Source organism: Lacerta agilis, chromosome 16 (assembly GCF_009819535.1).
Source record: "Lacerta agilis isolate rLacAgi1 chromosome 16, rLacAgi1.pri, whole genome shotgun sequence".
Lineage (NCBI taxonomy): Eukaryota > Metazoa > Chordata > Lepidosauria > Squamata > Lacertidae > Lacerta > Lacerta agilis.
Genome location: NC_046327.1, coordinates 30441234 through 30457777, shown reverse-complemented (window position 1 = coordinate 30457777; position 16544 = coordinate 30441234). Strand labels below are relative to the sequence as shown.

General features: G+C 50.6%; 1 protein-coding gene across 5 annotated transcripts in view; it reads left to right on the top strand.

The window, feature by feature from the left end:
* Window positions 1-16544, top strand: part of PNPLA6 (patatin like phospholipase domain containing 6) — a 77969-nt gene that overhangs the window by 36432 nt on the left and 24993 nt on the right. For all 5 annotated transcript variants that reach the window (XM_033172765.1, XM_033172763.1, XM_033172764.1 and 2 more), the window contains exons 18-25: window positions 1016-1147; window positions 2649-2772; window positions 4226-4339; window positions 14255-14330; window positions 14408-14548; window positions 14652-14715; window positions 15448-15616; window positions 15737-15919. In XM_033172765.1, the coding sequence (XP_033028656.1) occupies window positions 1016-1147; window positions 2649-2772; window positions 4226-4339; window positions 14255-14330; window positions 14408-14548; window positions 14652-14715; window positions 15448-15616; window positions 15737-15919 (1003 nt within the window). The remainder of the gene's footprint in view (window positions 1-1015; window positions 1148-2648; window positions 2773-4225; window positions 4340-14254; window positions 14331-14407; window positions 14549-14651; window positions 14716-15447; window positions 15617-15736; window positions 15920-16544) is intronic.

Sequence of the window (16544 nt, the reverse complement as noted above, 5' to 3'; positions counted from 1 at the left end):
AAGAATTAAAGAACCTTTTAATGAGGGTGAAAGAGGAGAGTGCAAAATATGGTCTGAAGCTCAGCATCAAAAAAACTAAGATCATGGCCACTGGTCCCATCACCTCCTGGCAAATAGAAGGGGAAGAAATGGAGGCAGTGAGAGATTTCACTTTCTTGGGTTCCATGATCACTGCAGATGGTGACAGCAGTCACGAAATTAGAGGACGCCTGCTTCTTGGGAGAAAAGCAATGACAAACCTAGACAGCATCTAAAAAAGCAAAGACATCACCTTGCCGACAAAGGTCCGTATAGTTAAAGCTATGGTTTTCCCAGTAGTAATGTACGGAAGTGAGAGCTGGACCATCAAGAAGGCTGATCGCCGAAGAATTGATGCTTTTGAATTATGGTGCTGGAGGAGACTCTTGAGAGTCCCATGGACTGCAAGATCAAACCTATCCATTCTCAAAGAAATCAGCCCTGAGTGCTCACTGGAAGGACAGGTCCTGAAGTTGAGGCTCCAGTACTTTGGCCACCTCATGAGAAGAGAAAACTCCCTGGAAAAGACCCTGATGTTGGGAAAGATGGAGGGCACAAGGAGAAGGGGACGACAGAGGATGAGATGGTTGGACAGTGTTCTCGAAGCGACTGGCATGAGTTTGGCCAAACTGCGAGAGGCAGTGAAGGATAGGCGTGCCTGGCGTGCTCAGGTCCATGGGGTCACAAAGAGTCGGACGCGACTGAACAACAACAACAACAAAAAAGCTGAGAAAAAAGGCACATCTTCAGAAGAGTCCAGCTCCCCGTGTTTGGGGAGGGCTGTTCTGCCATTATAAGTGACTCAGTGCTGGTGTATGAGATGGCACTTTTCCAGCTAGCCTTGCGCAGTGAGCCCTGGCTGGCCTTTCCTGGGTCTCAGTCAGGGGTGCTTCCTGGGGCTGGCCCTGGAAATGCTGGGCTGGGCTGTGGGGGGGGGGGAACCAAACTGGAGCAACTGCCTCTACCACTAACCTGCAATTCTCCCCCCCCCCCCCAGGATTATGCGGGAACAGCCCAGTGTGGTCCTGAGTGTGGCTCACACAGTAGCAGCTCGAATGTCTCCCTTTGTACGCCAGATGGACTTTGCTATTGACTGGATGGCTGTGGAGGCTGGCCGGGCCCTTTACAGGTAAGGGGCAAGCACTGTTATCACCCATGCCCACACTGTGCCCGGAACCCCCCATTTCTCGTTGGAGCGGGGCTCTGAACCTAACCTCCCCATGTGGCAGTTTCTGGTCCTTTCCTGCTGCTTCAGTGCGGGCAGTGGGGCAGGAGCTTCCATGACATCGCTGAAGGAGGACCCTCTTGCCGGGGAGCCCCAGTGGACCCCCACCCCACGTGCCCCATATCGCCATGCTCCCATCCAACCCTCTCTCCAAACCACTCTCCAAACGGCCTCAGCCCGGTATACCTGAAGGAGCATCTCTACCTCCATCCCTCAGTCTGGACACTGAGGTCCAGCACTGTGGGCCTTCTGGCAGTTCCCTCCCTGCGAGAAGTGAGGTTACAGGGAACCAGACAGAGGGTCTTCTCGGTGGTGGCACCCTCCCTGTGGAATGCCTTCCCAGCAGATGTCAAGGAAATAAACAACTATCTGACTTTTAGAAGACATCTGAAGGCAGCCCTGTTTATGGAATTTTTTAATGTTTGATGTTTTGTTGCATCATTATTATTATTATTATTATTATTATTATTATTATTTATTATTCTGTTGGAAGTTGCCCAGAGTGGCTGGGGAAACCCAGCCAGATGGGCAGGGTATTATTATAAATTATTGTTGTCTGAAGCTCAACATCAAAAAAACTAAGATCATGGCCACTGGTCCCATCACCTCCTGGCAAATAGAAGGGGAAGAAATGGAGGCAGTGAGAGATTTCACTTTTTTGGGTTCCATGATCACTGCAGATGGTGACAGCAGTCACGAAATTAGAAGACGCCTGTTTCTTGGGAGAAAAGCAATGACAAACCTAGACAGCATCTTAAAAAGCAAAGACCTCATCTTGCCGACAAAGGTCCGTATAGTTTAAGCTATGGTTTTCCCAGTAGTAATGTACGGAAGTGAGAGCTGGACCATCAAGAAGGCTGATCGCCGAAGAATTGATGCTTTTGAATTATGGTGCTGGAGGAGACTCTTGAGAGTCCCATGGACTGCAAAAAGATCAAACCTATCCATTCTCAAAGAAATCAGCCCTGAGTGCTCACTAGAAGGACAGATCCTGAAGTTGAGGCTCCAGTACTTTGGCCACCTCATGAGAAGAGAAAACTCCCTAGAAAAGACCCTGATGTTGGGAAAGATGGAGGGCACAAGGAGAAGGGGACAACAGAGAATGAGATGGTTGGACAGTGTTCTCGAAGCGACTGGCATGAGTTTGGCCAAACTGCGAGAGGCAGTGAAGGATAGGCGTGCCTGGCGTGCTCTGGTCCATGGGGTCACGAAGAGTCGGACACGACTGAACGACTGAACAACAACAACATTGTTGTTGTTGTTGTTGTTGTTGTTGTTGTTGTTATTGTTTCTCTCTTTGGTGATGACCTCTGCTGTCCCCTAAAGCCAGCCTTCGAAAGAGATGCCCAGCAGAGAGGGGGAGGGCAATTTGACCAGGGTTTCCTCCTCTTTCCGTTTTTCCCAGGCAGGGCGACAAGTCTGACTGCACCTACATTGTGCTGAATGGCCGGCTGCGCTCCGTCATCCAGAAGGGCAACGGCAAGAAGGAGCTGGTTGGGGAATATGGCCGTGGAGACCTCATTGGAGTGGTGAGTTGCTATTAAGAGGAGGGTTGCAGAAGGGGGTCTTGGAGAGGAATGCTGAGCAACATGCCTGCTCTATGTGCGTCCGGCTAAGTCCCTTCCAACTCTGCAATTCTAAGCAATTGAATAGATGCTTTTGCTCCCAGGTACAGTCTCTCTCTCCCTCTTTCTCCCTCTCCTCCAACTTCCCCCAACAAAGACACTGGTAACTTCTAGAGTTTACAAGCCTTAACAGAGACCAGACTGTGCCCACTTGCTCCTCCCTCCGTGCAAAGTGTTGTGGTTTGATTGGGCAAATAGTGAGCAGAAAATACAAGTTCAAGGTGGGAGGTTGTCCCAGGGTGAAAGGCTCAGGGAGACAGACTGAGAAAACAGAGCCGCCTCAGTGATTCTACAAGTAGGGTTGGAGAGGCGCCTTGTACCGGGAACCATTGACTGTCGACGGAGAATTTCAGAGCGCCACCAAACTCTGCTCTCTTCCAGTGTGATCTGATGGTGTCTGAAAAAAGACCTCTGTTCTGGCAGAGCATTGGGACTTGCAGCAAATGTTAGATTCCTTGCAGAGGCAGTTCCTCCTCTGAGCAGACCCATGTGGTTGGTGAACTATCTGCGGCAACCTTGAGACCTGCTCAGGGGAGGTCTTGCTGGAACAGAGGCCTATTTCCTGGTAATTGTAACAAAGAGACCTACCCACCCAATTTGGTCCCAAGGGTTGTTCTTAGGAGAGAGGGTACAGTGGCCTCTTTCTTTCCTTAAACTGGACTTACAAGCCACAGTATCAGACTCTCCCTCTAGCCTAGTCCTGGACACACACAGTGAGCATCTCTGCTTTTTCCCAGTCGTGGCTCCTCCTAGATATCCGTCCTTCTGTGCCTGGAATGTAAATCATTAACGCCAATGTAAGGACGTTCAGTGGTTGCTCATGAGAAATCAGCCGAACGCAGAACTTCTAAAAACTAAGTTCTTTATTGTGCAAATATTTACAGTGGAGCAAAAGTTCAAACCTCCATCTCATCCCTCTGCAGAGTCCGGGAATGAACCCTTCCGGTTCTTTGTCCAGCAAAAAAGGCATGGGAACCTGAACCCTCGCCTCCCCCTTCCACGTCTTTCCTGTCTGTGAACTCGGGGCGCGGGAAACTTCCCCGTTCCCCGTTTCCCCCCTTGGTGCTCAGGCTCTGCGATCTCTTCACAGCCCCTGCACCGACATCCTGCCTCTAACTCCCCCTCCCCACTGCAGGAATGGTCGCTTCCTGCTGAGGAGGGGGATGACGAACTGGTGAACAAAGGGGGCGGTTCCCTGTACTGCAAGCGATCCCGGGATGCTACCTGTCATGGGGAGGGGGGTTTCCTGGCAGCCAACATATTATTTGTCAGGCACAGCTCTGACATCTGAGGAGCTCATCCGTTTCATGCTAGGAATCCTGCTTAATGTGACTGCCCCCCCCCTTGGCCCCTTCAGGTTGAAGCCCTGACTCGCCAAGTCCGAGCCACCACTGTCCACGCTGTAAGGGACACAGAGCTGGCCAAGCTCCCAGAAGGGACCCTCAACAACATCAAGCGACGGTATCCTCAGGTGAGTGGCGAAGAATTCTGTGCTTTAAGAAGTACCAGATTCTGCCTTCAAAGTAAGTTCAGCAAGCCGGTTCACAAACAGGTCCTGAACTCGCATACTTTTAATTGTGCAAGTGGTTTGAGGGTTTATTTCAGCATCATTTGTAATATGAAACGCCTGGCATAATAAACCTATGAGATAAGTGTTTGGGACAGAAGATGTACCCAGGCAGAGTGGCCTCAAAAGTAAAGAGAGCAGTGGTAAAAGCACAAGACAGCAAAGCTTGGAGCCGTAACAAAGCACTTTTCTAACTTCTACCACACCATTGTAAGCAGTTACTGCCCAAAATACGTATTGAAATTCCATGAGAATAAATTCACAACGCACAGAAAAAAAGAGTCTTGACTTTCCTGGTGATTATAAAACAAATTAGCAATTTCTTTTTCTGCCTGCAAACTCTCTGGACAGTTTTGAATTGGGTGCTGGGCCCTCTGCTTGTTTCAAAATGAACTTAATCCCAAGTTGGTTGAATATGCCCAGAGATGTTGCTGAGACCCACACATCTGAATGATGAAGGCAGGCAAACCCTCATATTGCAGTTTCTCCTGGACTGCCGTGAGCTTGCTGTGCCATGTAGCAGAAAAAACCCTCTGAAACACACACACATTGCATCACCTTGGTGAGTGAGAGCAGCAACAAGAAGATGCTACTTCACACTTAACATGATGCCTCCTACAAATATTATTCTGCTATCAGGCTAGAGTCCATTGCCCCTTAAATGGTAGCTGGAGAGAATGCTACTGTAATAGGAGTATACCCATGTCACCTACATCTTCGCCCCACCACCACCCCTACGCACAGAGAGGGGACCTGAAATCCACTGCAACGCCATTTTAGATCCACTTCTTTCCAGAAGCAGAAGGACAAGTTGGCCAGAGAGGGGAGGGGGAGGCGGGCGATAACAATTCGGATGTTCAGATGCAAATCTGACCGCTCATTATCATCCAATCACCCACATCTCCGCACCCACCCATCACCTGCAGCCAGATTAGCTTCCCCACCCAGCCCCTCCACCGTTTGCATATCTAAATGCATCAGCCAAAACCCAGTGAGTGAAAACAATAGACAAACATTGCCTCAGGTCCTGACCGAAATAAACATCCTTATCGCTGGGGCTGCCCTTCCTCAGCGCACCCCACCCGAACCTGCAAAAACACCGTAAAGGCGTGCCTTTTTCCCTAATTGCTAAGCAGATGTCTCCCCTCTGTAATCGCTGATTTTAATGTGCCCTTTTCACCTCCAAAATGTCATGTATCGTTACGTTGTGTGTGGGTCTCTGACATTGTATCCAAAATGTAACTCTTGATTCTCCAGCTATGTACCTTAAATGTATCCCTGCACTCCATGTATTTTTCTCTGTAACAACTATAAGGTTATAAGGTTATCTGCACTCTGACTGTATCAAAATTACGTTGCAAAGGGCTTCCTCTAGCTGCCGCCCTTCATAAAGACCAACTGCCACTCATCCGGGAGCTGTCAGATTCCCGTCCTCAACATTCTATGAACTGTCAAATTGCTTCCCCTATACCACAGCGCCATCTACTGGGTCTACCACCAAAGCAGCAGGATAAAAGACAATGGAAACATCTGCCATTCAAAGAGAATCACCTTTATTCATATACAAAACAACACGGACGTTCACCCTCCAGGAAGTTCCGATCACCAACTCCACCCTGCAGGACAGAAGACAACAGGAGTATTAGCAAGTCCAAAGAACCGGCAGGAAGACCACTTCGTCACTATTGTATAAGCCATCTCCTTGTACTTACCTTATGTAAATCCCTCCTTCCTGCTCTTTTCCTTCCATTCACCTGTATGGGAACAAAAATGTATAAAACCCTCCCTGTGACTATACTCATGGTTCTCTCTCTTCGTGATTCTACACGACGTAGGGGAACCTCTGTTGCAACAGATCCAAATAAACGGGAGGGCTGTGCCTTGCTTTCCCTTCTACCAGCTCCGGTGTCGCCTCTGTTTTTCCAGCGTAAGTGGGGAGCTCAGAAAAGGTGTGGGCTTCTCAGGGCTAAATTTCCGGAACTCCTCCTTGGGAAAACCGGGCCCCTTTTTGCCTTTTTTGTCCAAATTGGCTTACAACATTTGGCAACCACTCCAGGGACCCAAGTTTCCCGGTGATCTGAGGGGTCTGGGGACGAGGGAGCTCAGCGCGCACCCAGCCTTTTGCAGGGAGAGCATTCCCCCGCCCCGGGGACCAGGATCTCCGGCAGTAATTTGGAGTTCCAGCGGGACGCACCGGAGGAAAGCAACGCAACCGGGAAGGAAATTTGTTTTTTTTGTCATTTCGTTCATTGGTTGAAGGCTAAAGGAACCCGGGAAAGCCATCGAAAGAGCGCTAAGTGAGTATAGGGGACACGGGATAACGGGTGGATAAGTGACCGCAGCAACGAAAAACTCTGTTCTATCCCTTTTCTTTCTCTTGGCTCGGACTTTGGTTAGCAGCACAGCTGCAGGGCAAAGTGATAAAGCAGAACCAAAGTCCTGGGTACAGCGCTTCCGTCCTAAACGCGACAGCTGACCCAAAATCTACCCTGACTCTCTTGTCGAAATCTTACTCCTTTCCTCTTTTAATCTTTGAAGGTAAAGCCGCCCCTGCGCAGTTCTGATCTGAAAAGACGTGACGGACTGCTGTCAGAACGCAAGGTTACCTTTTCCTTTCAAAAATCTATCCTGGGCTTACCGCTTCGGCATTGCACACGCAAGCGTTCGAAGGCAGGTAGCCCCTTCCTTAGCGTGTAAGAGGCAGGAACGTTGCTGTCGGACCCTCAGCAATTGAATTGACACTAGTAAGGGGGGTCTCGAAGGTACTTGATCGCACCACAGCCTAGTAGCGAAGGAGCCAACGGCTGGCCGCCTAGTAGTTAGCGCAGACGAACGGTAGGCAGGAAGAAGGGACTGTGCAGTCCCAGGGTTAGTGTTAGTGAGTGTCCGATAATTCAGGGTTTCCCCAGCCCGAACTGCAGTATAAAAGGCCGACCCTATAGTTAAGATGGGTGCACCTCAGTCCAAGGAATTCCAATACCAGACTCCCGAGCAGGGCAAAGCGCAACTGCGACTTGGCCCGGGACGGGACTCTGAGTCTGACAGCCCGCTCCAGTTCGTCCTTCTGAACTGGGCGAAGCTGCCAGGGACACATGATCTTGACAAAAGGAAGCTAAAGAAATTATGCAGGACCTGTTGGGTGAGGGCTACTGCCCACCACCCCGTAGATCAAATCTGGCTATCCGGCGGTTCCTTTAATATCAAACGTCTCGCCTTGCTACGGACCGTCCTGGAAGATCAATACCCGCTACAGGTCCAATACCTCGACCTCTTTGTAACAGCAAGAGACGTCTTACAGAGCAACAAATCCCCTAAAGCTTTCCACCAGATGTCAGTGCTAGGGAAGAAGGAAGTTAAACCGCCTCCCTACCGGGAAGTTACAGAAGATGAGATCCAGGACAGCTATCCCCTCCGAACCTGTAGACTCGGGGAAGTAAGAGGAGCCCCATCCGTCCCCAACAACCCAGATGATGAACCTGAGACCGCACCGCCCGTCCTCAGCCCTGTGTCACCATCTCCTAATAGACCCCGGAGCGAACGTACTACCCCTCCAACCCTGAGCCCCGTTTCCAGCAGGACCCGCAGTAACTCCCTCATAAGGCAGCTCAAAGTGGCACTGAAGGAAGTGACAGCGGACCAGAGCCGCAGCGACGGGGAGGGTACCAACTCCACTCCGACTAAGACAGCGGAAATGGACACCCCTGAGGGACAGTATCCCCTCAGGCATGTACCCATAGCGCCCGCCTCAGATCAGGGAGCTGCCACCTTCGTGTACTCTCACGTCCCTTTTACATCATCGGATCTAATGAATTGGGCTGATAAGATGGCCACCCTTAAAGATGAGCCCGGACAATGCGTCCGATTTATTAACTCTATCTTCAAGACGCATAATCCATCTTGGGCAGATGTCTACATGCTGCTAGAAGCCCTCTTTGATGACCCCGACAGGGAGGAAATATTATCTAAGGCAGGAGAAGCGCTCATCTTGCCACAATTTCAGGATGGACAAAATAAACCTGCCGATGCCGCTTTAGTTACCGCGCACCAACTCAGGAATGAACCTGACTGGGATTATAACTCAGCAAAAGACCAGTGGCACCTCAGGGTTTTCAGGAAAGCGGTTATTGAAGGAATAAGAGCAGCCAAGAAGAAAGGGATAAATTGGACAAAAATACAAGCCATAACACAGGGAGCTGATGAGACCCCATCCTCCTTTTACACACGTCTCATAAATGCATTCAGGACGTGGGGAGGCATCAACCCCGATCTAGCGGAGAACCAAATAATTGTGAAAAGCTTTTTCAAGGACCAATGTAATGCAGATATTAGGAAGGTCCTCTCCCTACAGCTTGGCTATGAGGGGAAACCTATCAGTGAAATCCTGGCCATAGCAAAGACTGTGTTTGACGGAAGAGATGAACGAAGGAAAAAGGAGGCTAGGAAGGAAAAGGAGGAAGATGCCCGTGTGTTGGCCCTAGCCCTAGGCGTTCCACAGATTGCCCCGACAGGGAATAATGTTCCCTTCCACAGAGGTCCGCCCGGGAACCCCAGCTTCCAACCGTCCGCTGGAAACCTACGAGGGCAACCCCAAGGCAGGGGAAACGGCTTTAACCGAGGCCCAGCCCCCTACGGGAAACCGGGGTTCAGCCGCCAGCCCGGCCCCTACCTATGCTATTACTGCAATCAGGAGGGCCATTTCCGCCAAAATTGTCCGATTTTCTATAAAGATATGGTGTCGGCGAATCCGCAAGGGATGGTAACCCAGACCCTACCACCACCCCAGAACCCCACACCGAACGCTGGCCCAACTGGAGGAAATCCCTTTCATAACCAGTTTACGCAACAACGCACCCAAGCCTCACAGCCGCCACAACCCTATAATTATTGACAATTAGCAGGGAATCCCGAAGAGCCAGCCCTAGTTTGCCCGACTTTCCTGTTGTCCTCGCAAGATCCCATCTGTACACTTAAGATTGATGGTCGCATGATTATGCCCCGAGCCTGGGTCCCTAGACATTTGCGCGTGTTACATAATTTCACCCATTGGGGAGCCAATCGCCTAGCAGACAGCCTTCTTAGGAATTGGTATGCCCCTGGTGCACATCAATTTGCCAAATCCGTGTCAAAGAACTGCCCCATATGCGCAGACTTCAATCCCAAGAGAGAACCCCGAGGTCCCCCCGGTTCCCGACCTTGGGCATATATCCCCTTCAAGAGTCTTCAATTAGATTTTGCCGAGCTCCCCAAATGTCAAAACTATCGGTACATTCTCATTATCACGGATAAGTTATCAGGCTGGCCTGAAGCTTTTCCTGTAAGACAAGCTAATGCGCAAACTGGGGCCAGAATCCTTATGCAAGAGATCATTCCTAGATATGGGGTTCCACGACGACTTGACAGCGACCGCGGAACCCACTTCTCTGCAGAAGTCGTCCAAGCAGTTACCAAAGCTTTTGGGATAAAATGGGAATTACATACCCCGTATCATCCTCAGTCTTCCGGCCAGACTGAGCGCATGAATGGACTCATAAAAACTCAGTTGGGGAAACTGTGTAAGGCCACCAACCTCAAATGGATTAACGCTTTACCCATAGTTCTACATAACATCAGAAGTCAACCTAGGGGACCCACAAAGCTCTCCCCGTATGAACTTTTATTTGGGAGACCTTCCCCTACCCACACTTCCCAACTCCCCGTCTTTGAGCTCAAGGCTGGGGAAGCTGAACTAGCCACTTATGTGTCAGAATTGCAGCGGCACCTTAAGAAACTGCATCACTATGCCGCAAATTGTCAAAATATCCCCCTTGACATTGACGCTCACCAGTTCAAATCAGGGGACTGGGTCAGGGTGAAGACCCACAAGAAATCCACCCTCGAACCACAGTGGGAGGGTCCCTTCCAGGTTCTCCTTACAACTCCAACCGCCCTCAAGGTGGCTGAACGTTCAGCTTGGATACATTATACCCGGTGCAAACACGCCTCGCCTCCCGACGACGACGTGCCAACAAGAGACAACCAGGAACAACCAGCCACCGACCCAGATGACACCTCCGCGGCTCCAGCTCCTTTGCATCACACCGCCACGCCTGTGCCAGACACCGTAGAGTCATCCCCGGATCCTTCACCACACCTCCCACCAACGTTCCCAGATGACAGCGGGGGTAATCGTCCCCTAGCAGCTGGAGAGGGGTCCTGGAAGAACCCTGAAGAAAAGTGGCTCTCGAGGATACTTATCGATCCTAGCCCAGAAGATCCAGACCATCCTCCCATCAGAATGCAGTTTCGGAAAGAGGCTCGCCCGTGACGAGCCTTACCCTCCCCTCTTCCCTTTAAAACACCACCCCCCTCCTTCCCTTCTGTCTCATTCCCCCTTGTCTGTCAATCTGCTCTCTTTCCTCACAGGTAGACCTCGCCATGGATGTAAGAAGCCGGAAGCTCACCAGGATCATCGTAGCCGCCGTCCTGCCAGGCTATACCCTCGAGAGCACCACCCAGCCCTACAACTGTGGAAGAAACCCGTCGGAACACTTCTTCCTAGACCAGACCGCCCTTGGAACCCCAGGCCAGCCCAACTACAACTCCTTCGGTGACTTCCCATTCTGCCTGCCGGGAACCAGGACATGGCTCCGTCACGCGTTCCGACCCTGTCTCCAAGGCTTACAGGTCTGGGAACTTCTCGTCAGGTCAAGCTCCTTTGAAATCTTTGGTAGAGCTTTCTTCACCCTCGACCAGCAGTGGAACCGTTTGACTTGCCACAATGGGACTACCTTGCAAGGTCGTTGGGGGGGAATTCACGCACCCATACTTCCCCCAGGACCAAGGACATGGACTTTGGGAGGGCCACACAGATTCTTTTTACACCGAACATTAGACCTATGGGTTTTACTGCAGTGACTCCGCCTCCGCCTCTTCCATCCAAGGGCAGGGCGTGTAAGCTCATCGGGGCAGAGTGCTGTTCTTATGTCACGGACCAAACCTTCAACATCTCAGCCCACCTAAACGCCATTGCCTCCCTCACCGGTAACCTTAAAGGCATCCAACATGAGGGTATATCCGACTGGGACCCATGGTCATGGCTCCCTAATACATCGTGGATACGTGAAACAGTGAAAGGAATACTTTTTATAACTGCCTCTGTGATTGCAATAGCTGCCTTCTTCTGCTGCTGTTTCCAATGTTTCCCCATTGCACTGCGTTCAGCTTGACCCTCCCCCCCTTCCTGTCCAAGCCCCCTTGGTGCAGCTCCATGGAAACCCGGTACCAATTCCTATGTACCACTTAGGGGGCGGCGTCTACTCCACTAAGGATGTGCGGCCATAATTTTGTGCCAAAATTAAGCCGCAGAGAGGGGAAATGTAATAGGAGTATACCCATGTCACCTACATCTTCGCCCCACCACCACCCCTACGCACAGAGAGGGGACCTGAAATCCACTGCAACGCCATTTTAGATCCACTTCTTTCCAGAAGCAGAAGGACAAGTTGGCCAGAGAGGGGAGGGGGAGGCGGGCGATAACAATTCGGATGTTCAGATGCAAATCTGACCGCTCATTATCATCCAATCACCCACATCTCCGCACCCACCCATCACCTGCAGCCAGATTAGCTTCCCCACCCAGCCCCTCCACCGTTTGCATATCTAAATGCATCAGCCAAAACCCAGTGAGTGAAAACAATAGACAAACATTGCCTCAGGTCCTGACCGAAATAAACATCCTTATCGCTGGGGCTGCCCTTCCTCAGCGCACCCCACCCGAACCTGCAAAAACACCGTAAAGGCGTGCCTTTTTCCCTAATTGCTAAGCAGATGTCTCCCCTCTGTAATCGCTGATTTTAATGTGCCCTTTTCACCTCCAAAATGTCATGTATCGTTACGTTGTGTGTGGGTCTCTGACATTGTATCCAAAATGTAACTCTTGATTCTCCAGCTATGTACCTTAAATGTATCCCTGCACTCCATGTATTTTTCTCTGTAACAACTATAAGGTTATAAGGTTATCTGCACTCTGACTGTATCAAAATTACGTTGCAAAGGGCTTCCTCTAGCTGCCGCCCTTCATAAAGACCAACTGCCACTCATCCGGGAGCTGTCAGATTCCCGTCCTCAACATTCTATGAACTGTCAAATTGCTTCCCCTATACCACAGCGCCATCTACTGGGTCTACCACCAAAGCAGCAGGATAAAAGACAATGGAAACATCTGCCATTCAAAGAGAATCACCTTTATTCATATACAAAACAACACGGACGTTCACCCTCCAGGAAGTTCCGATCACCAACTCCACCCTGCAGGACAGAAGACAACAGGAGTATTAGCAAGTCCAAAGAACCGGCAGGAAGACCACTTCGTCACTATTGTATAAGCCATCTCCTTGTACTTACCTTATGTAAATCCCTCCTTCCTGCTCTTTTCCTTCCATTCACCTGTATGGGAACAAAAATGTATAAAACCCTCCCTGTGACTATACTCATGGTTCTCTCTCTTCGTGATTCTACACGACGTAGGGGAACCTCTGTTGCAACAGATCCAAATAAATGGGAGGGCTGTGCCTTGCTTTCCCTTCTACCAGCTCCGGTGTCGCCTCTGTTTTTCCAGCGTAAGTGGGGAGCTCAGAAAAGGTGTGGGCTTCTCAGGGCTAAATTTCCGGAACTCCTCCTTGGGAAAACCGGGCCCCTTTTTGCCTTTTTTGTCCAAATTGGCTTACAACACTACCAAGGGGTACACTTCAGAATTGCTCTTTGGTGCCTGAGTGAGACTGAGTGCTGGAGGAGACTCTTGAGAGTCCCATGGACTGCAAGAAGATCAAACCTATCCATTCTCAAAGAAATCAGCCCTGAGTGCTCACTAGAAGGACAGATCCTGAAGTTGAGGCTCCAGTACTTTGGCCACCTCATGAGAAGAGAAGACTCCCTGGAAAAGACCCTGATGTTGGGAAAGATGGAGGGCACAAGGAGAAGGGGACGACAGAGGATGAGATGGTTGGACAGTGTTCTCGAAGCTACTAACATGAGTTTGGGCAAACTGCGAGAGGCAGTGAAGGATAGGCGTGCCTGGTGTGCTCTGGTCCATGGGGTCACGAAGAGTCGGACACGACTGAACAATTAAACAACAACAACAACAGCCTGAGTGAAGCTGTAGCCAGGAGTGATGACATTCAGAGAGCAATTTTTTAAAATGTGTGCTGGAAGATGTTGTTGTTTCGTTTAGGACCTTGATGCGGGTGGCGCTGTGGTCTAAACCACTGAGCCTCTTGGGCTTGCGGGTCAGAAGGTTGGCAGTTCAAATCCCCACAAACGGTATGAGCTCCCGTTGCTCTGTCCCAGCTTCTGCCAACCTAGCAGTTTGAAAGCACACCAGTGCAAGTAGATAAATAAGCACCACTGCGGCGGGAAGGTAAACGGCGTTTCCGTGCGCTCTGGTTTCCATCACAGTGTCCCGTAGCATCAGAAGCGGTTTAGTCATGCTGGCCACATGACCCGGAAAGCTGTCTGTGGACAAACGCCGGCTCCCTCAGCCTGAAAGCAAAATGAGTCTCGCAACCCCATAGTTGCCTTTGACTGAACTTAACCGTCCAGGGGTCCTTTACCTTTACCTTTTTTTGTTTAGGGAAGACTAGAGGAAGGGCTATCCTGTGAGCTTCAAGCAGGGAAGTGGCCCAGCCAGCCTCTGGCTCATTGTATATCCAATACCTGGCTCAAAGTCCCACATGAGATGAATGTGTGTGTTGCTCAGGAGTTGGCAACAACAGCTCATCGTGCTTTCTGCTTAACCAGGCTCACTGGTTTCTGTGTTTGCTTGACTTCCTCTGCCTTAAACAGGTTGTCACTCGCCTTATACACCTACTGAGCCAGAAGATCTTGGGGAACTTGCAGCAGCTGCGTGGCCCTTTCCCAGGTAGGAGTGTGTAGAGTCCCGTTTTCATTCATAGAATGCCTATGCCAGCCATTTGCTCACTGTGTCTCCCCCTACAGGTTCCGGACTGGGCATGGCCCCCAGCTCAGAGCTGACCAATCCAGCCAGCAACCTCTCGACAGTGGCTGTCCTCCCAGTGTGTGACGATGTGCCCATGGCAGCTTTCACCTTGGAACTCAAGCACGCTCTTAATGCCATTGGTGAGCCCAACACAGCTCCCTCGTGTGTGTGTGTGTGTGTGTGTGTCCTGTTCCTTGGCCCTGGCTCCAACAGTCATGACCACTTTTCTTCTGGCTTTTTCAGGCCCCACCTTGCTTCTCACCAGTGACATCATCCGGGCTCGTCTTGGGGCCTCTGCCCTGGACAGGTAAGTTCTCTGTGTGCTCCTGCGCAGGGTCTGAAGGCAGAAATGTCGTGATTGGCAGATTCTTCCAGGGGTTTAGAGGTTTTATTAAATTTTCTGTTTTGCGGTTTAAAATACTTATTTTACTTCCTTAAGGTATCAATGACTTCCCTTCTTCTCTTTCCGTGGTTCGTTTTGCGTATCATAAATCCCTGTGTATTTTACAAAAACTATACCATTCAGTATTCCATTATTGCATCCATCAAAACTTGTTTACTCTGTTGAATTTATCTTAATGCTGCTGCCAGCGTTTTCAGCTGTACACAATTATTTCCCAAATATTAGGTTTTCTAGAGGCTCAGCAGGGTGGGCACTTTGCGGGGTCAAGATAGGAAGGAGAGAGGTGAAAGGTTTACTTCCCTAAATTTACTCTCCCACCCTGGTTCACCACCTTGAGCACCATCTAGTGAGGAAGATACAGTGAGAACATGAACGGCTGTCCTTTTCTCCCCAATTAAAATTGAACATTTTTCTTTTGGTTGAAATAGAAGTCAAGCTTTCGGCGCTAGATAAGTCTCGTTTGTACAGGTCTGAAAGCTTGCCTTTTATTTTTAATATCGTTGTTGTAGCTTTTAAAATATGTAGTTGAATATTGCCTGTCAACCACCTTGGTAGGATTCACACCCTGAAAGGTGGGCTGTAAAAAAATGGCAGTAAATAAAACTAAATTTCCCATGCCCCCAAAACACCCTCCAGCATCCATGAATACCGCCTGTCTGGCTGGCTGGCCCAGCAAGAGGACATCCATCGCATTGTGCTGTACCAGACCGACTGCACTCTGACCCCCTGGACCGTGCGCTGCATCCGCCAAGCCGACTGCATCCTCATTGTGGGACTGGGGGACCAGGAGCCCTCCCTGGGCGAGGTGAGCAGGGCATGGGATCTCTGCTGGGATCGGAGGCCCGGGAGGGAGGGATTGAGGGATCCCTTGGCGGAGGCAAGAAGACCTGCCCGCCATGTTCTTCCTCTCTCTGCTTTTCCCCAGCTGGAGCAGATGCTGGAGAGCACAGCCGTCCGCGCCTTGAAGCAGCTCATCCTCTTGCACCGGGAGGACGGCCCCAGCCCTGCCCGCACCGTGGAGTGGCTCAACATGCGCAGCTGGTGCTCAGGGCACCTGCACATCAAATGCCCACGTCGGGTCTTTTCCAGACGCAGCCCCAACAAGCTGGTACCAGCCAATTCCAGTTTCCCATGTGTGTTCCCCACCCAAAAGCCTGTCCCTTCATCCCACTGCTCTCCTTGGCAAGGCATAGTTGCCCATTCGCAGGAGGATGCTACTGCCCCCACCGAGCCTCCCCTGAACCTATTTTGTTTGAGCTTGGCACCCTAGATCTCCATGTTTTCTCCCTCGCTAGAACCCCACTCGCCTTGGCAGTGTTTCCCTTCCCTCCAAGCCTCCCTCCCTCCCTCCCACACCCACACCCTTGCTTATTTGTTTGTTTGTTGTCGCATTTGTACCCCCGCCTTCTTCCCTCCGAGGAGCTCAAGGTGGCCTATGTGGTTCTGCCATTTAATCCCCACGAAAACCCTGTTGTTGGGTTGCAATAGGCGGTGACCGTCTGTAAGGTTTTCAGTGGCTGCTCATGAGTAACCAGGCTGACGCAGAAACTTCTGAAACTAAGTTTCTTTATTGTGCAAATATATACAGTGCAGCTAAGAAAAAGACGTCCAGCTCATCCTTCGGCAGAGTCCGGGAATGACCCCTTCCGGTTCTTTGCCCAGCATAAAAGGGCGCGGGATGCGGAACCCCCGCCTACCCCCTCTGCGTCTTTCCCCCCTGCGCAAATGGGGAG